The 19232-nt window shown below is 55.6% G+C and overlaps 2 protein-coding genes across 3 annotated transcripts in view; one reads left to right on the top strand and one right to left on the bottom strand.

Moving 5' to 3' along the window:
• The window catches only part of Sptbn5 (spectrin beta, non-erythrocytic 5), a 44015-nt gene extending 34163 nt beyond the window's left edge, over nt 1-9852 (top strand). The window contains exons 51-66 of the mRNA XM_052181678.1: nt 668-805; nt 895-1151; nt 1259-1445; nt 1692-1904; nt 3241-3437; nt 3565-3769; nt 3974-4168; nt 4298-4465; nt 4731-4948; nt 5079-5268; nt 5412-5588; nt 5706-5810; nt 6340-6411; nt 6724-6825; nt 6936-7018; nt 9617-9852. Coding sequence (XP_052037638.1) covers nt 668-805; nt 895-1151; nt 1259-1445; nt 1692-1904; nt 3241-3437; nt 3565-3769; nt 3974-4168; nt 4298-4465; nt 4731-4948; nt 5079-5268; nt 5412-5588; nt 5706-5810; nt 6340-6411; nt 6724-6825; nt 6936-7018; nt 9617-9629 — 2520 coding nt within the window. The 3' untranslated portion in view covers nt 9630-9852. The remainder of the gene's footprint in view (nt 1-667; nt 806-894; nt 1152-1258; nt 1446-1691; nt 1905-3240; nt 3438-3564; nt 3770-3973; nt 4169-4297; nt 4466-4730; nt 4949-5078; nt 5269-5411; nt 5589-5705; nt 5811-6339; nt 6412-6723; nt 6826-6935; nt 7019-9616) is intronic.
• Nucleotides 9853-9939: 87 nt separating this feature from the next.
• Pla2g4b (phospholipase A2 group IVB) lies at nt 9940-19170 on the bottom strand. Of its 2 annotated transcripts, XM_052183305.1 has the most exons (21): nt 18467-19170; nt 18270-18339; nt 17162-17234; nt 16793-16929; nt 16544-16672; nt 16207-16247; nt 15998-16040; nt 15676-15730; nt 15301-15431; nt 14979-15062; nt 14720-14757; nt 13938-14073; nt 13170-13306; nt 12743-12965; nt 12490-12607; nt 12078-12215; nt 11884-11988; nt 11528-11707; nt 11237-11403; nt 10583-10769; nt 9940-10502 (listed from the first exon to the last, which is right to left on the bottom strand). In XM_052183305.1, exons 2-21 carry the CDS (start codon nt 18276-18278, stop codon nt 10282-10284), a joined length of 2352 nt encoding a protein of 783 aa, XP_052039265.1. In that variant the 5' UTR covers nt 18279-18339; nt 18467-19170; the 3' UTR covers nt 9940-10281. The 2 variants fall into 2 exon arrangements, with proteins under 2 accessions (XP_052039265.1, XP_052039266.1); XM_052183306.1 differs by lacking the exons at nt 16793-16929; nt 17162-17234; nt 18270-18339; nt 18467-19170 and having other exon boundaries at nt 15998-16035; nt 16544-16639.
• Between the last annotated feature and the right edge of the window lie 62 nt (nt 19171-19232).

Genomic DNA, 19232 nt, shown 5'->3' with positions numbered 1-19232 from the left:
CCCACAGCTGCCTTTGAATCACTATCAACAACCAGTGTCTGTCTCATGTTTTCTGTGTGCAGGCACTGTGCTAGGTAACATTTGATAATTTTATGGAAAATATATTGAAACATATATCAAAACATCTGCAGCTCAAGATGTCAAAAGAGAATATCTTTTTTTTCGTTTTTCCTTTCCTTTTTTCAACATTTCTTTTCTACCTGAAAAGGAGTCCTGACCCCAGGCTGATTACTCTTGCTATCAAATGTTTTGTTAAGTAGTTCATGCTAGGTCACCTCATCTAAGCATTAATCATTGCTACTCCATTACATGGAAGACAAACAGATTAAGAAATATTTGAGGCTGGGTGTTAGGGCACATGGCCATGATGTGAGCACTGGTGGCCATGGTAAGTTAGACGCAGCCTGGTATGGTGTGGGTCATCCTGGCACTGGGGATCACAGGCAGTGCTGGGCAGCAAATCTGAGGCTAGTGGGCAGTGTGGTGAGAGCCTGCTTCAAAAAAGATAGGGGTGGGTGGGGGGAGGGTTAGACCCTGGGAGGGAAGAAGGAATGGAAGCGTGCCCCACACAGTCAGCTTGGAGAGACCGCAGCTGTGGGGCTGCTCATTGACCATGCCCATGCCACCAGCATCCTCAGTCCAGATGTATGTACCATGTATGGTGTAGGAGGGACAAAAGCTGCTACAAGGGGACCACCCGGCCTCAGAGACCATCCGGGGACAACTGAAAGAATTAGGAGACCTCTGGGCTGAGCTGCAGACCAACTGCCAGAGGAAGATGGCCAGACTACAGGGGGCCCTCAAGGTGAGGTGACAGTCTGTGAAGAACTCACGGGACAGGACTCTGGGACTCAGCACCCCGACTCCACTGAGCCCACCTACATCCTGTCCCAGGCCCTGCATCTACAGAGGGTGCTGAAGGAACTAGAGAACTGGCTGGAGCCCGTGGAAGCAGAGCTGAGAGTCCCCGTCAAAAGCCAGGACCTGCCTAGGGTGGGCGAGCTCCTGGGGGCCCAGGAGGAGCTCGAAGCAGCTGTGGACAGGCAGGCCAGGCAAGCGCAGGAGTTGCAGGGCCAGGCCCAAGCCTGCTTTCAGGAAGGCCACTGCCTCGCTAAAGATGAGGAAGAGCGAGCCAGGCAGCTGCTTCAAAGGTAGATTGCCCAAGGCCCTGTTTTGATACCTTGCCTTCCTTTGATACCTTTGCTGCTTCCTTGGGAGAAAACTAGTTTCAACACTGGCCCCTCTGGTTCTCTTTCAGGTTTCAGGGCCTTCGGGAGTCCCTACAAGAACGAAGGGCATCCCTGGAAGCCCAAACGCTCCTCTTACAGTTCTTCAGGGATGCTGATGAGGAAATGGTCTGGGTTCAAGAGAAGCTGCCCGCTGCCACAGCCCAGGACTATGGCCAGAGCCTTAGCACTGTGTACCACCTGCAGGCAAAACACCAGGTGTTAGCCCATGCCAGGAGGGAGGCCGGGGAAGGGCAGCCTCAGGGGCTGGAGGCCTCAGAGGGGCTGGAGGCTTATGGATCGGGGCAGGCACTGTGGACCAGCACAGCCTCTGCCCTGAGGAACACCTATTTTCTTTGGAAATCCTGGGATGGAAATTCCCTGTAAGTCTGTAGGGTCCAATGAATCAGCAGGGTGTGAGTTCCTCAGTTTTCTAGTACACCCCTGGTCCTTCCTCTTTTGCAGAATTTAGAGAATGAGATCTGTAGCCACAAGGCTCTGAGCCAGGTGGTGACAGGTACAGGGCACAAGCTTGTACAGGCGGGACACTTTGCGGCTGCAGAGGTGGCCGCCCGGGTGCAGCAGCTGGAGGTGGCTCTAAACCACCTAGAGACAGAGGCAGCACGGAGGAGGAGGAGGCTGCAGCAGGCCCTGGAGGTCCAGCAGACTTCGGTGGAGGTGAGGGGGATGCTGAGCGATGTCAGAACTGGCCTGAGAATACGAGGAGTGTATGGGACTGACAGATGCCCCCCCAGGGCAGGCAGAGCTACCCTTGCCTGCCTTCAGCTCCTTATTTTCATTGTTCCTTCCAAACCTGGGGTTTCCAGCTACAACTTTATGTCAGAATCACCTGGACCCTTCCCCTTGCAATTACATCTGAGCTACCTCACAAACTAAATACATAACAAGTGTAAGCGCCCAGGAGCTGAGCTATAGTAAGACCCTATCTCGAAAGGCAGACAAAAGCACCTCAAAAGTAATTAGAAGCCAGGGACGGTGGCTCATGCTTGTGATCCCAGGATGCAGAAAGCAGACACAGGAGGATGACTACTTCAAGTTCCAACCAAGGCCTGCAAAGTGAGACCCTGTCTCACAACAAGATAAAAAGTAATAAATGAAAAGAAACAAAGTAAGGATTGTTGGCTAAATTTTGCTTTTGTAAAATTTATTACACTAAATAGTAACACTGTCTTTGAGAAGCATCCCATATACAGTTACAAAACCCAGACACTATTGCGGATGCCCACAAGTGCTGGCTGACCAGAGCCAGATATAGCTATCACCTGGGAGGCTCTGCTGGTGCATGACAAATACTGAGGGGGACACTCTCAGCCAGCCATTGAACTGAGCACAGGGTCCCCAATGGGGGAGCTAGAGAAAGGACCCAAGGAGCTGAAGGGGTTTGCAGCGCCACAGGAGGAACAATAATATGAGCTACCCAGTACTCCCAGAGCTCCAGGGACAAAATCATCAACCAAAGAGTACACATGGAGTTACCCATGGCTCCAGACACATCGGCAGCAGAGGATGGTGTTGTTAGACACCAAAGGGAGGAGACGCCCTTGATCCTGGAAAGACTTGATGCCATAGTGTAGAGGAATACCAAGACAGGGAAGCGGGGGAGGGTTGACTGGGGAAGGGGAGATGGCTTATGGGATTTTCGGGGGAAGGGGGAAGCAGGAAAGGAGACAACATTTGAAATGTGAATAAAGACTATATCTAAATAAATAAATAATAAAACATAAACCTCTTTATTTTACATGAAGAAAAAGGAAAGAATCACCTGGAAACCTTACAAATGGCAGCATTCATTGTCCTTCCAGTATAGTGAGATTCTTCAGGAAGGTGCTAGGAAGGACCCATGAGGGCTCTCCAGGCAATTCTCCCCCTGCAATTGGCTGAAGACACCTCCTACAATCCCACCCCATATACCCTCTAACTCCCACTCTGAATCCTAAGGCTCCCATGCCATAGTCCTGGGCCTAAAACTAACTCCTGCTGTTACACTGCCTAGCTCCTGGAAGCAGGATCCTGGCTAGCTGAGCGGGGCCATATTCTGGATTGTGAGGACCTGGGCCAGGATGCTGAGGCCACACAGGCTCTTCTGCGGCGCCTGGAGGCCACCAGAAGAGACTTGGAGGGGTTCGGCAGTCGCATTGAGCAGCTACAGCAAACAGTGGCCCTTCTGGAGAGTGGGCGGAACCCAGGCAGGTAGGCCAGAGCCACACACTTCCCGGGGGAGCAGAGATAAGGGTGCCCCTGTCAGAGGCAGAGGAGGGAGGCTGGTCCAGTCTGGAGAAGGAAGGATGCAGTATGCTGTCCTTTCTTCCCGTCATAGTCCTAGGGTGCTGGCCCAGCTGCAGGCTGTGAGGGAGGCCCATGCACAGCTGCTGCAGAGAGCAGAAGGCAGGGGGCAAGCACTGCGTGAGCAGCTGTGCTTACACCAGCTGGAGCAAGAGGCCCTGCTCCTGGACGCCTGGCTGAGCACCAAGCTGGCTGTCGCCGAGTCCCAGGACTATGGACGGGATCTAGACGGCATCAAGGTGGGTTAGTCCTTGGTAGACCCAGAGAATGGGGATGAAGCTTCCTTAGGTAAGGAAGATTCTGAGAATGGGAGATTCTGAGGGGTGAACAAGGATTCTGGAGGGGTGTCACTGGAAGAGTCTGCAGTTCTAGAACTCCAGGGTTAAGTGTGATGTTGGGGCCACTGCCAGTAACTCTGCAATCCCTGACCCTACCCCTCCTAGGTGCTGGAAGACAGGTTTGGTGCTTTCAACAGAGAAGTCCAGAACCTGGGCCAGACCAAGATGCAGACCCTGAGGGAGCTGATGGCTTCCCTAGAAAGAGGAGCACCCAGGTTCTATCCCCAGATCCAAGCTCTGAAGAGTCGCGTCCAGACCACTTGGGAGAGGCTAAACAAGGCAATCCAAGTCCATACAGAGGTAGGCATGTTTCAGAGTCCATACAGAGGTAGGCATGTTTCAGAGTCCATACAGAGGTAGGCATGTTTCAGGGCGTACGGAGCGGGGAGCACGGCACAGCCTAACAGGATCCCCCTCATCTTTTCTCAGAACTTGGCAGCAGCCTGTGATCTCCGGAGCTTTGAGCAGGCTGCCTCAGAGCTTCAGGGTTGTATGCAGGGGAAGACCACCCTGCTGGAGGAAGAGTTCCGAGTCCACAGCCTGTCGCCTGCACAGCCCCTACTGCAGCGGCAGCAGCAGCAGCATAGGTGCCTGCAGGTAAAGGCCTTGCCCAAAGCTGATCACCTCAGCCCCACTTCCCCAGGCATACGGCAGAAGACTTGTGTGCCTCAGTCCCTCATCAGAGATGGCGGGCAGTGGTCTCACCTGGGTCCTGCCCCTGAGCCACTTCTCCAGGGTATCAGATCACTCCTGTTTAGCCCAAGGGACTTGGACCAGGTTTTAAGCAGAATGGAGGGGTCTCCACCGGCTAAGGGCTACTGAGTGGAGAGCATGCCAGTACAACATCATATTCTGGTTGCAGAGAGAACTGAGGGCTATTGAAAAGGAGGTGTCAAGAGTACAGGTGGAGGCCCATCGGCTCGGCCAGCACTACCCCATGGCTCAGGGGAGCCTTGGCGAGTGGCTCACCAAGGTGCAGGGGGCCTGGGCCAACCTGGAGGCCAGAGTCCAGGAATGGAGCCAGAAGCTGTTGCAGGCTACCCGGGGCCACACCTTTCTTGGGAGCTGCCGGGAATTGCTGTAAGTAGGGGGCATACTGTTAGCTCAGTTCTGGCCTATCCTGATGTTTGGGTGGGTAGCACTTCCTGCCCTTGTCCCCCAGGCCGCCTCACCGTCTCTGCTAGTAGCTCTCTCTCTCCCTGCCTGGCAGAGCGTGGGCTCAGGAGAAGCAGGAGCTGCTGTCCTCGGAGAAGCAGGCTGCGGATGTGGCGGGGGCCAAGCAGCTCCTTGAGCAGCATGAGGAGATGGAACAAGCAGTCCAGGAGTGCTGCCTTCAAGCCCAGAGCACACGGCAGGAAGGGCAGCGGCTGCTGGACAGCGGCCATTTCATGTCCCTGGAGGTGTGAGCACAGAGGTCGGAGGAGCCTCACTGCTGAGGCCTAGCAGCCCTAGGGAGGTTGAGGAAGGCTGAGCAAGCAAAGCTCTCCTGCTAGCCCTGGTGGGCGAGAGCTCTGCCCGGACCTTCAAGGCACCCTTCCTGCAGGTGGCAGAGTGTATGCAGGAGCTGGAAAGACATCTGCAGGAGCTTCAGGTAGCCTGGGCCCTGCATGGACAACGCTTGGAGCAGAACCGGAGCCTGCAACAGCTGCGGCAGAGGCTGGAGCTGGCCGAGGCCTGGCTGGCCTCCTGGGAGTGCCTGTTGCTGGACCCCAGCCGTGGGGTAAGGGCAGGCAGGCCCTGCTGGTCTCAGTTCACTGGCCCTTGGGCTAAGCCTGGGGGGAGGGCGAAGAGAGGCAGCACCCCAGAACTGAACCACGTGCTCACTCATTTCTCTCAGCACTCAGTGTTGGAAGTGGAACGTCTGCTCTACAGACACGAGGGCTTGGAAAAGCTACTGGCAGCCCACGAGGAGGAGTTCATCCAGCTTCAGGCGATGACAGAGGTTCAGGGCTGGAGGAGGGGAGGCTGGGCATACCGAGAAGAGGCGTGAGGGTTGTGGGATGGGTGGGAGTGGGGGACAATTGGTCAGTCTACAAGTTAGGGCTCCTTAGGGCAGTAAGGCCTTGTGGAGTCTTCCTCAGGGCTTCTCCTTCAGGAAAAGCACCAACCCCTGTCATCCAGGGCTCCTGTGGGTGAGTGAGGAGGAATGATTTCAGAGCTGAAACATAACTACAGAAGGGACCAGCACTCTTGGAGCGGGAGCGGGAGAGAACGGGGTGGACTTGTGTTTGAACACTGGGGGTTAGGTGCACATCTGGCTGAGATAAAAGAACTGTAGCCTGGTACCCCCACCAGACTACCATTATCTCCCTGGGGCATGTAGCCAGGTCACAGGTGTCCAGGGTCCACACTCTGGAGCAGGCACAGAGGCCAGGAGTGCTGGGCAGGGGGGATGCTAGGAATAAGGAGCGGGTGTCTCCCTTCTTGACTGTGCCGGGCCTGAAAATTGGACCCCCATCTTGTATTTTCAGGAGGCAAAGGGTGCTCATGTCATGGAGGTGTCTGTGGAACTTAACCAGCAGCCTCCCACAGAAGGGAGGCAGGTGTGTGCTAGCTCTGACTGCAGGCAATCCCATATTCAGCAGCCTTGGCACTGGGCCTGGCACTGTGACTCCCGGCAGACTCCTGCATAGCTTCCTGGGTGGCCTCAGAGAAGGCTATAGTTTCTATCCACAGATGAGGAAAGGGGAAGAAGGGGATTACTTGCTTTGGTTGCCCTGTCAAGATCTCCCTGCCCTCTTGGTTGCCCTGTCTGAGCTCAGCCTTCTTTCCTCTTCCCCATGTAAACTGGGCAGTACTTTTCCTGGAAAACTCTGAGGCCTGGCCTGGGGCCCTTTTTTCTACCTTCCCCGCAGCCCAGTACCAGCTTCTGGACCAATAGCCATGGGATCTTGGCAAGGGGAGCCTTGAGCCTGTTCTCAGAGATGAGGAAGGCAGAAGTGCCAAGTGGCACTGGGGTAAGAACCCTCGGGCAATTAGAAGCATCTCAGGGGGATACAAGATAGCTCCCACAGGGACTAGCGGGGGGGGGGGGGCCCTGGGATCCCTGCACCTCATCTCTCCACAGGAGCTGGCTTACCCGTCCCCCCTTGCACCTGAGGAAACTGAATGTGAGAGGCTGGAGGACAGAAAGCAGACTTTCGTCCCAAGGTGAGGCCTGGAGGCCTGTGGGACCTGACAGCAAGCTTGGCTGGGGCTGCAGGCAGAGGTCCAGCCAGAAGCTGGCGGGGTCAGTTTAGAAGGCAGGCTGAGCAGAACTGAAGTCTGTTTGCAGTACGTCTGAAAAGCAGGCTGCAGGCTGCCAGTCAGCCTTGGGTAGCAGGGCAGGGGGGCTGTAGGGGAAGGAAGGAGGGGTGCTGGGGCCCAGGTTGCCAGTGTTACTTGTATCTTACGGAGCTATGAGCTTTCATAGCCGATATCTCTAATGTCTAGGAAGTGGGACATAACGGTTTTTCTCAAAGAATTTAAAACTCCTTAAAAACACAGCCAAACGGCCAGGCAGTGGTGGTACACGCCTTTAATCCCAGCGCTTGGGAGGCAGAGGCAGGTGGATTTCTGAGTTCAGGGCCAGCCTGGTCTGCAAAGTTGAGTTCTAGGACAGCCAGGGCTACACAGAGAAAACCTGTCTTGAAAACAAACAAACAAACAAACAAACAAAATTACACAGGTAATCAGTAGCAGAGGTAAAGATTGTCCTGTCCTGTCCTTTGGAGTCTATACTGACCCCTACCTCCGTCCCCACCCCTTTCAGCCAGAGACTGTGTGGCTTCTGTTCCTTCCTGGACTCAGGCTGTGTTAACTCAAATGCTAGGCCTTGATTGGTCTGGACTGTGGCCAAGCCCAGGTTTATTGGCAGAAAGAATGTGCAGAACATACCCTGGCCTTTTGTGCCTGCCTCATGAGTCTGCTGGGTTCTCTGTGGAGTGATGGGGGTACCAGGGGTTCCTTACTGTCCCTTGGTCCTAGCTCCCTCCCTCACTGTTGTCACCTCCCTTTGTTCCCACCTTTTTTTTTTTCAGAATCCCAAAGGGACCCTGCATTTTTCCACCTTCCTGCACTGGGGTCTCAGGGCGTCTCAAGGAGTCTGCTTGGGACTGCTGAGTACTCGCCCACACTCTAGCACCAGAGTAGAAGGCAGACTAGGATTGACTCAGTGTGACCCATAGTCCCTGGGACAGGGACACAGCTCCTAGGAAGGAGTGGTCTTCTGGTTCTACAGCCTAGAACCCAAGGCCAGGTTCCCAGCAGAGAGCAAGGACACTGTGCTCAAGTGGACACTGGTGGAGTGGGTTTTTCTCTTAATCCTGAGATGCCAGGAACTCAAAGCCCGCTCTGCTGAGGGGGCTGGTGAGGCCTCACATGAGAGACCCTTGCTCCCACCCCTCAGAAAGCTGGAAGCCAACACACGTGCACTCTGAGGTGACAGCAGAGCTCAGGCACAGGCTCCCTGTCCCCAGAGACTCTGGGATCGCGCTATCACAGGGGCTCACCCCACCTTCCCTCATCTCCCCACCTTCTACACCTGGGGAGCCCTTGCTGGTCACAGGCCCTACCCCCAGAAGCTCCACATGCTGCTACTGCTCCGCATCCCCACACCACCAGATGCTCCTGGACTGTCTGTCCCAAGTCCTCACTCTCAAACTTCTCCTTGCTCTGAGACATCTGAGACAGTGCCTTTGTGCTCTAGCTCTAGCCTGTCTTGTCCCTGGCCCTGATTCCAGGGGGACACAGGGTCAGCGTGTCAGCATGGCCAGGCCAATGGTAAGTATAAAGGCTAAGGGATTAGGCAGACTGGACACAGACTCCTCTTTGGCACACTCGGCCTCTTGTGGATCCTGGCTTCATGCTCAGCCATCTCGGCCTTCCTATCTATCTCCAAGCTTCAGGCCCCCTAAGAATTAAGGCACATAAAAGAGGATGTGAACACCCCCTGGCCCCCACAAGGTCCCCGGGTCCAGTATGACTGTCATATCCATACATCTAGACTGAAGCACAACTGTGTGTCTGAGGGCTCTCGCGCTGTAGCAGGTGACAGCCACAGCTGTGGTCTTTGACACAGCCTCCCTCTCTTTGGCAAGCCTCCTGAGCTCCAGCTTGACTCTGAGGTAGAGATGAAGGAACCGGACGTGCACAAGGATGTACACATCAGTTTCTGGTGGTGAACTGAGGCCTGTACTTTACCATGGAGATTTATCCTTTTAAGATTTATTTATTTTATTTATGTGAGTACACTGTAGCTGTCTTCAGACACATCAGAGGGCATCAGATCCCACTACAGATGGTTGTGAGCCACCATGTAGTTGCTGGGAATTGAACTCAGGACCTCTAGAAGAGCAGTCAGTGCTCTTAACCACTAACTCATCTCTCCAGTGGTCCCCCTTCCCTCCCCCCTCAAGCTATCTTTTACCTTACAGCTACATTGTGGCCTTGAACTCACTCTTGTAGCCCAGGCTAGCTTTGAACTTTACTCTTCCTGAGTCTCAGTCTCCTGAGTAGCTGGGATTAGAGGCCTATGCCGCCAGGTCCAGCTCACAGTGGGTGGTGCTGGGACAAACACTTGCCTGGCTGACAGAGCTTGCTGGATCATGAGAATCAAAATTGTTATACCCCATTCATCTCACAGCCTCTAGCAGCTGCTCTCCACACCTAAGCTAGGAGCAGGTGGGATGTTCCAGGAGGAGAGGCCTACACACCATGTTTAGGGAGGATCCTGTGGTGTTTGGTTCCTAATGTCTGTTCTCCCAACAGGTCTAAACCTTGAATTGAATCGTGAGCCAACACCCATCCTCGGGGCTACCAGTGGAGACACATCCTGGGAACCACTCGACCACTGGTCCATTCAACAACCCTTCCCATGGCTGCTCATGACCAGTGTGGAGAACACAGCTCCTGTCAGAGGACAGGCAACACTGATGTCACGTGTCACTGGCTATGCCTGAGATGAACCATGGCTTCATTGCAAGATCTCTGAGCAAAGATGACAACCTGTGACAGGACCGGAACGTCCATGCTAGTGGCCTCTTAGAAAGGGATTTGTTTTCAGAGTGGAAGTAACAGCCTGGTACAGCAGATGGTCTTGGGACAGTGCCACAAGCACCTCCCATTTATAAGAGCCCCTGTAACATGTAAAGTGTCCCATGTCACAATGTCCTGTCATGCAGCCAACACTGCCCCAAGTCCATCCATGACAAACAGTCGCCATAGCACCTCTGCTTGCAGCTTCCAGCCTAGACTCTGTGACAGGGCTACTGACAGGCTAGTGTCACCTTGGAGGTCCCAGACACGCATCTTTGTGGAGCTGTGCTGGACATCAGAGTCTCCAGAGTCTGGAGCTGGTCTTGAACTCAGAACAGAAGGGAAAGGAGTTGAAGATCAAGTGACCCAGATGGAAGCCAGCCAGGGTCCCTCAGCTGTCACTCCGGCCTAAACTGCCTGCGTGTTCTCCGCCGCTGCACGGCCTGCTGCATGGCTTCCCGCAGCCGATCCTGGTTGTTGCAGATGTTGTAATGCGTCAGACGTAACAGCTTGTCCACATCTTCCTGGCTGTAGGTCACTTTTGTGTAGTGGTATGGGGAGTCGGACGAAGACAGATTCACCTCCCCAGCTGCCTTCTCCTCCGATGTCCGTGGCACCCCTGTGGGAAGAGGGCAGTTTGGGCAGGGGTCCTGGGGTCACCTGCACTGAGGCAAGGGTGGAGAAGTGACCAAGGCTCACCAGGGGCTGAGTGGCCCTGGAAGGAGTCGTTGACCAGCGGGAAGTGCAGCACAGCTGGGGCTTCGGGCCGGCCCGGGTCACAGAACAGATGGCACTCCTGAGGTTGCCGCTGCTCCTCAGGGCTGGGTGAGATGGATGGGAAAGGGATGCCCTGCTCCTGGCAGAACCGGCTCACAAGTTGCAGCTGCTGCTGGGCAGGCAGAGGGGGCATCAGAGAGCTTCCCAGTGTGTGCAATACAAGGCTGACTAACAAGGCCATCCACTAAGGTGCACAGGACCTGGTGCTCAAACACCAATGGAGACGCCAGTGGACCTGGAGTCCCAGGCTCTCCTGAGTTAGTTAGTGGCCAACAGCCCTCTGAAAGCAGGAGTCAAACTCCTCACGGGAGCCATATAGAACCAGTGGTCATACCAGGACCTCTGTGGGGTTCAGGCACAGTAAAAAGAACCATGGTACAAGACAGATGAACAGATCAGGTTCCTACTCTCAGAGCAGAGTTAACTTCCCTGCAGGGGCTAACACAATCCAGCATCCATGACACATGGTGCCACTTTTGTACCCACTAAAGGAACCTGGGCCAGATACCAGACCCTAAAGCAGATCCATCAGGGGCCCAGAAGAAGGTAGCCTACATGGCCCTCCACCCCTGCCACCTGAAAGGCTCCGTGGAGGTTGTAGTCCAGTGACAAGATGAGGTCCACATCCCGGGTTGGCTGTAGGAGGGGTGGGCAGCTAGTATTGATGAGATAGCCAACATCCAGGAGGCAGAGGTGGGGTTCGGCGGGTGTCAGCTGGTTGGGGAGCCCGTCCAGTTTGGAAGCTGCAAAGGTTTGGGGATGGGGTTCAGACCCACATAGACTGTCCCTGGTCCCCACCAGCCTGAAGCATGTGTGTTCGGAAGTTAAGGAAACTGGAGAGCCCAGACTGAGCAGTGAAGCAGATACCTTTCCAGGCAGAGAAGTGAGGGTGGTGGAAATAGTCCTTGTGGAAATGGAGGCCACGCGTGAAGTTGTGGGTGGCCTGGGCGAGGGGACGCTTTGTCAGGAGGTCAGTGAAGAGCTCGGCGACCCTGCCAGCTGTTGCTGGTGGTTCTACTATCTTCAGATGGGGGACCTGCTCTTTGTCTGCACAGGCGAGAGAAGGGGTAAGGTGATGAGGGTGACCTTAGGAAAAGGAGGCCTCTGATCCTTTATCCCAGCCTCTGTGGTGACCATGGGAGAGAAGCAGCTTAGGTCCTCATGCCTCAGACACTCCCGACTGGCTGCCCATCTCTCTCCTACAGAAAAGCCCAAGCACCTACCCAGCTCGGCTTGGTCCTTGGCCCAGCGGTCCCAGAACTGGCTGGGTTCGGAGGACCAGTACAAGCTGTCCTGGAGGCTGGCTGCGAACAGATTGCTCCAGATACCTGAGAAAGGGGCACCAAGAGAAAGGTCCTCAAGCCTTGCGCTGACCCTCCTCTCTCTGGCTGAGGCATCAGGGGAGGGCTTTCCTCACCTTCCAGGAAGCAGATGCGGGACTCAGGAAGCTGCTTCACCAGCCGCCCCATGAAAAACTCAGAGCCAAAGAGCTCAGAGGGGATGAAGGCGCCATACTTGGGGAAGCCAACTTCATAGGGGGAGAACTCGCACCATTCTGTGAAGACAATACACCTCAGCCTCGAAGGCCAGGGACTGGATTTCAGGGTTGCCAGAGGGTGAGGAGGATCGCAGGCCTTGTTACAAGCATGGGACTAAGGCCTCTTTCCCAATCCCAAGGGCATAAGAGGTGATAGGGTGATAATAGGGTGCTAGTTTCCGGTACTTGGACCAAGAGAAGGGGACATCAGAATGACCTCTTATACACAGGACTAATTACACTGTACTCTACCACCCGCAAGAGTACAGGCCCCAGTTCTGAAGCCACTCACCCCCAAATTCAAAGGTACTGAGGCCCTGCTCCTTGCTGTTGAGGGCACAGTAGATAGGCAGAGGGTTCTGGCCTCGAGTCAGGGCCTCTCGCTGATCCGAGAGTTTGTGCTCATGGGGCTGAGGGAAGGAAAGAGCTCAGCCCAAGCCCGCAGCTTCCCGATGCTGGGAGTCTCCCACGTCACCCAGGGAAGGGCCCACCTCCAGATGGCTTTGCCTTAGCTTTACCAACCCGGGGCCCACCCCTCTCCCTACCTTGTCATGAAGCAAGGCCTCATTAATGAGGGCCCACAAGTTGGTGAAGCAGGTCGGGTGGCCCAGGCGAGCACGCTCAGCCAGCTCTTGCCGGTACCGCCAAAGCTGGCTGGGGGCCAGTGCACCCAGCTTGCTCTTTGTTACCTGGGTCTTCAGCAACTCTGTGGGCCCTGACAGGTCCTTTTGAGACCACTCTGGGTCCTCATAGAGGTTGGCCAAAGCCCTGAGGGAAGGACAAGCTTAGGAGTTGGCGAAGGTCATCACAAAGGCCCCCGTCTGGCCAGCACCTTCCTGTTCCCGGGAGCACACTGCCCTACCGAGCATTTTCCCAGTCCATTCGGTTTGCTCAGGGGCCATGGGCTTAGGACTTCCTTTCTACTGCATCCCCTCCCCTCACCCCCCGGTGCTCAGCACACAACCGGCTCACCAGGTGGACCCCGAAGCCCCTGTGATATAGGAGATGCAGTCCAGAAGGCCGAGCTCCTTCAGGCCAGCCAGCTGCCCATATAAAGAGGTCATCGCCCGGATCCCACCACCAGTGGCCATCACAGCGATCACTGGGATCTGGAAGAGGAAAGCCAGGTTCAAAAAAGCCCAAGGGATAGAGAAAGCTGCATGGGACATGAGCATGGGAGTCAACATGTGATTGGACCTGGGGACCAGCTCTGAGTTACCCCTGCTGAGAATCCAGTCAGAAGCAGCCTTCCAAAGGTCTCACTGTTTCAAACATCAGAGCTCCAGGAAGGACAGCCTAACAAGAGCCAGGCTTTATTGCTTATTGGCACCCATAGGAGTCTGAGATCACCTTCTGGAAGCCCCCAAGGCTCCTTCGAAGGTCTCCCAAAAGCCCTGCTCTCCAGTGCTGGAATTTACTGCCCTGGGAGACAGCTGAGGCAGGTCTGAACCTCTGAGGACTATTCTGAGCCAAGAGACCCTCCTTGTCCTAGTGACGCCACCTTACTCATCAGTCAGGTGGGGGACGGAGAAACAGGGAAGGCAGGCCAGCTGTGGGAACTCCCATCTCTGAGCCCCAGGTAGCTCATGTGCCACTCTGACAGCACTGAGGAAGAGGAAGGGCAGCAGGGCTTGCCCGAGTGGGCACCAGCTCTGGCTTGCACAACTACCCCAGCACTGAGCAGGCAGGCTCCGAGCAGGCCTGACAAGCTCTCCACCTAGCCATGCTCCAGCCTCAGACCTCGTCCTCACGCAGGTCCTGGTCCAGCTGTAGGGCCTCTTTCAGGGCGGCAGCCACCACCTGCTTCCTCTTGCTTAGGAAGGCCTGCTCCTCGGGGCACGGCCCACAGCGCAGCCGCACGGCCAGCTCCTTTGGTCTGGGGAGAAGAAAGAGACCGAGAAGCAGTTACAGAGGAAGAACCTGGTTGTCTTCGCCAGCCAGACCCTCGCTCTCTTCTCAGTCAGCACCACGACTTGCTGTGGAGTGGTGGTGGTGGGGACCCCAGAACCACGCAGACATGTGATTGTGGTAAAGCACGTTGGGAACAGGTGCATCCAGGTTCCAGGGCTGACCTCCATCTCCAAGTCCAATCTCTCCCTCACCCACATCTCCAAAAATGACAACAGGGCAGAGAAGGCCACTGCCTCCACATATTTGTGAGGAAGAACCACTATCCCAAGATGGCAACTCGTCAACAGTCTCCATGCCAAGAGGCATACCTCCCCCTTCTTGGTGTCCTTGCTCTGCCTCAGCCTCCGGAACTGTCCTCACCTCCCTGCCTGCTAATCTAGATAAGACACTGATCCTGAGTTTCCCAGGATGGCGTACTAGGCAGGGCCCACACATACTGTAGCAAACCCAAGTGGGGACATTAAGAACAGCCCGTCCACGCTGAAGCCTCGTCCTGATGCACAGCCCTCTGTCCCCAGGAGGTGCTGCATTTCCGTCTTCCCCACCCCCGGCCCGACTAACTGCCCTGCCTGGGTGCCGTCCCGCTCTCCCATCCCCAGACAGGCTCTTACCCTTCTTCTTTCTTGAGTTCCAACCTCATCAGTGGTTCCTGGAAACCATGAGGACCATGATGAGAAAGGCTGGGTACCTCCGCCCCACTGTGGCCTTGGTGAACCCCAGAACATCCCCACGAGCCCTTGGGCCCCAAGCACTTCCACAGGTCTACCCTTGCACCCACTGATCCCTCGGCATGGCCTGAAGGAGGCTGACTGCAGACCAGGGTCAGCAGCAGCCCCGTGCATGACCCCAGCTCCTCTAGATGACCAGTACCTGGGATGTGGGGAAGACGAGTCTCACCAGCTGCGAAGAGGGTAGAGTTTGTAGTGGCACCTTCAGCTGCTCATGGGGGTCATCCTTAGGATCAGGGAGAGAAAGGACCCCTCGAGTCATTACTCCTTTCTTTGCTAAGACCCCACCAACTCCCCGTGGCAGGGACAGAAGAACAGTAGGGAAGGGAACAAAGAAATTAACCCACATGACCTGACGGACAGGAGCAGTGCAAGGGGGTGGGGCGGGGGAGCACAGCTCAGGCTGAGAGGTGCTGAGAGAAGAGGGGCAGTGGCTCTAGGGTCCCACGAGCAAGGCACACCACCTGCAGACGGACATTCAGATCTTGCTCCCAGCAGGCTGGATAATGGAAGTGGAAAGATGCAGTACCGGCAGAGGCGTCCTGGGGGCCCTCACAGGCCCCAGCAACCACAAGTTGAACTTTGCGCTCTGACCCTAGAAACAGGAACCAGAACTCAGGACGGGATCTGTCCAGGGAATGCCTGATCATGTCTGTAGGGAACTCCGTCTCTGGCATGGTCCAGATGGAGAGATGGAGCCCAGGGCAGACCTGGCATAAACTTGCCTCCCAACCTTCCGCCCTGCCTTTGGGACCTGAAAGCAGCCAGCACAATAAGCTTACCCCTCAGAAAGGGAGAAGAGACAGGATGGAAGGGCTCCCTAAGGGGGGAGAACTCACTCTTTGGTTCTCCTGTCCTCTTCAGTTCAACATGTAAGCAGGAGAGCTCCCGGGCCTATGGTCAAGACATCCCCTTAAACACAAGGTGCACCCCATCTTTGGGGCTGTACATTGTGGGCTCCTGATCCCTATTCCCAGAACATTCTTCCATCACCCTTAGTCACTAAGCATGTGCTTGAGATGTACTCTCTTGGTGAACACGCATACCAAGGCCCCCAACTCGGCCTACATGACCTAGACTGTGTGGACCAGTGTCAGGCCTGGAAGAACAGCAGACAGCATGAGGGATGACAGCTAGGGGAGCCCCGGGCTCTTCACTCACCACCAGGATACCATTGCTGATGAGCTGTTCCTCACAGTCTGTCCTGGAAAGAGGACCCAGTGACTCTCTGCAAGAGGCCGGGAACTCCTCCTCTACCAGGAAGGGATGCCAGCCTAGGTGAGCTGGGCACTGCCCCTCTCAGAAGGGAGCTTCCCACTGCCACTCACCACCCTCTCCCATCCCCTCCCCCACTCCCAAGACCAACTTACAGAGTCTGAAGTCGAAACTCAACTTCCAAGCGCCCATCCTCCTAGAAAGAGACGCAAGTCAGAGGGCCTGGCAAACCAGAGGGGCCAGGCGGCTGCGGAGGCCTTGGTAGTGGGGAAGGGCAACCGTCCCTTTCCAGGTCATTCTGTCTACACTCCCTTGACTGCTCACAGAAAACTATGCTTCTGACCAGGTGAGAAAGAAGCTGGAGAAGGACTGCTTCTTGGTGAAGTCACTTGGGATTCCTGGGCCTCTCCCAGGAGCAGGGGAGCCTCCAAAGCTCTGCCCCCAGAACAGGGCAGGGGGGGCTATTTCCCCCACCCCACCCCCGAGCTTTACCTGAGTGCTCAATGAGAAGCTCTCGCGCTGAGTCCCAACGCGCAGAGTCCCCACGTCAAACAGCACTGACAACACGGGGTCATCCTTGGTCACCAGGTCTTGGTCAAAGACTTTCAGTTCCATAACATTCTGGAAGAAGCACAAAGAGAGGAGTGAGATGGTGAACGGGGCAGGAATGGCAGACTAGGAGACACATGTGGCAGTGGAGCACCGGGACAAGGACGGGGCCAGACTTGATGCCTGGTCTACCTTGAGCTGCCTATGGATCCGGAAGTGGAAGTTCTGATTCCAAACGGGGTCTCTGCTGTTCCTGACTGTGCGTGTCTGGAGCGTGTGGCTGGAGGCCGTGGGCAGGTTCAGAGTCACATAGCAGTCAGAGGATGTTACTGCACGAAGGAGGAACACATGTCGGGTCTGATCAAGAACGTTCCCAGGCTGCCACTGAGTCCACTTCCTCCCCCTGAGACTTCATGTCCATAGGGCTGAGCCCTCTGCCGCTTTCAGGATCTTCCCTCCAGCAGTCTCTGCACGACCAGCCCAGCCTTCCCTGGAGACCCTCCCACTGGTATTCAACACGGCTGTCTGCTTAGCTGAAGGCCGGGGAAGCACTGTGCTTACCTAGGTCCCTGGAAGGCAAGCCACTGGCCTGGAGGATGCGCACAGTAAGCAGGCATGTCTCTGGCACCTTTGCCTGCATGTAAACAGGGCAGGTTTGCTATAGGTAGATGAGGTCAAATGTGACAGGGTCACAGGGGAGGTAGGGACAAACTCTTAAGGCATAATTCTCTACCAAAAGGACCTGGCCTACCTGTACCCATCAGAATGCCAGAGAGACACAAGATCTATATGACAGCTTTCCATAATTATATAACGCCGTGCCAGCTCCACACCAAGGGCTCAGCATATATTTACCTATTTGTCACATATCCTACAAAGGGAGCTACAACAATGGCCAACCCTGAGAGGAAACTGAGGCCACTCTCCTGAGGCCTGGTTTGGCTCAAAACACAGGCAAGCTAGCTTGTTAGTGTCACACACAATTTCTGGGCATGGTACCCTTTGTCTTTTTAACCCTCTGCCTTGCCACCACACCCCACTCCTACTAAGAGGCTTTAGGGCTGATCTTCAAGGTACGGAAGGACTACACTGGGGCTTAGGCACCATGAGCGAGCTGAAATCCATGCCATCTACCCCATCCTGGCGATGGATCCCGCAGGGCTGGGACGGCAGCTACCAGCCCAGACCACCCTTCCAACTCTCCTCTGCTTTTGGAGCTGCGGACACCTGCCAGTGTCCCAGGGTTGGAGGATGCCTGTGCCACCTGGCCCTTCCTTTCGGTCTTCAGCCAGAAAGGTGCCAGTGGTCAGGTTCCGGGAGCTCAGCACGGTCAGGAGCAGAGCTGAGGAAGTTCATCTCTGAGGCGCCCCTGGGGCTCCCACATGCCAAGCATCCAAGTCAGAAGCATGGAGCAGCTACTTTCTAGGGCTCCCAGAACAGCAGATAAGATCCTCAGAGCTCTAAGGGTTCAAATCTATGGAGTTCTGCCTAGGGCCCTTCCCAAGACAGACCTCCATCCCAGCGCTGGCTTCCACTGTCTGGTCTGAAGCTGGGAAGTATCCCTCCCTCTGCTCAGAGAAGCCCATATCTCCCTTTAGAAACAGTAGCTACCAGGCCCTGGATGGGAGCCTAGTCAGAAATGGGTACCCAGTGCCCTGTGGAGCCTTACCAGAGCCATGAGACCAGGTCCACAGGAACAGGAATGATAGGGTAGTGGCCACAGGACCAACAACTGTCGGCTTTAAACCCAGAGCCAAGGTGAGCCAACTGGCCACACATTCCTCTTGGATCCCTCCCAGACTCCTCTGCTCCACCCAAGCCCCACGCCCACTGCTGACCCAGCCACCTGCCCAGGAAGTGAGACACCTTAAGCTAAGGCTGGAGTCAGTGATTCTTCCTGGAGTTGGCTTCAGGCTCCCCGAAGTCCATTCTCTGCAGTCGTTGCTAGCTGGGCTGCCCAGCCAGCCCTAACTGAGGAGGGGTTCTCCTCTTGCTGTTAGAGGTTGAACAGGACAGCAGACAGTGGTCCCCAAGACAGCGGTAAGCACTTCGGCTGGGGATCATGTCGGCAGTGCCTCCTTTCGCAACCTCCTCCCCAGTGCCAGTACGACAGGAATACCCAGTCTGAACTGGAGCCCTGGGCAATCTCAGAAGAGTACCTCAGGCTCCATCACAATTTTGAAGGGGCGTGGCTTCCACATAAAACAGCCCTTCAAAGCCACGCTAGGCTGCCTCCACCCCGGGAGTTGGGTGGCCAGGGATGAGGCCTATGGGATGGCATGTGGGGGCTCCCCCTGTTCCTCAGCAGGGTGACAAAGGAGTCTGGGTGTGGAGATCAACTCTTTCCTCAGAGAACAGCCCAGGAGGAACATGGTTCCTGTCCCTTCCTGTTTTTTGTAGGACAGGGGTCACCCTCTGTGCTCCAGTCCCACCAGCTTCCCTGGATCTGGGGAAGGAAAGGCAGTCTGGGACACCAGCTAGAGATAGCACCAGTGGCTCTGAGCCAACCAAGCCCCACCCAGCCAGTTAGAACACAGCTGCTGTGGGGAGCATCCCAGATGTGGATCTGGCTTTCGCCTCCCAATTAGCGTCATCTTGAACCTTCAGGCCATCAGCAGGCCACGAAGGGCAA

This window comes from Apodemus sylvaticus, chromosome 5 (genome assembly GCF_947179515.1).
Source record: "Apodemus sylvaticus chromosome 5, mApoSyl1.1, whole genome shotgun sequence".
Classification (NCBI taxonomy): domain Eukaryota; kingdom Metazoa; phylum Chordata; class Mammalia; order Rodentia; family Muridae; genus Apodemus; species Apodemus sylvaticus.
This window is presented reverse-complemented; position numbering and strand designations above follow the sequence as displayed.

What these genes read in the sequence shown, in the direction of transcription:
- Pla2g4b (XM_052183305.1), bottom strand. An exon ending in GAACTCAAGAAAGAAGAAGG is followed by an intron (nt 14,074 to 14,719) that starts GTAAGAGCCTGT and finishes TCTTCTCCCCAG; the next exon opens with ACCAAAGGAGCTGGCCGTGC. An exon ending in ACCTCCACGGAGCCTTTCAG is followed by an intron (nt 10,770 to 11,236) that starts GTGGCAGGGGTG and finishes CCTGCCCAGCAG; the next exon opens with CAGCTGCAACTTGTGAGCCG.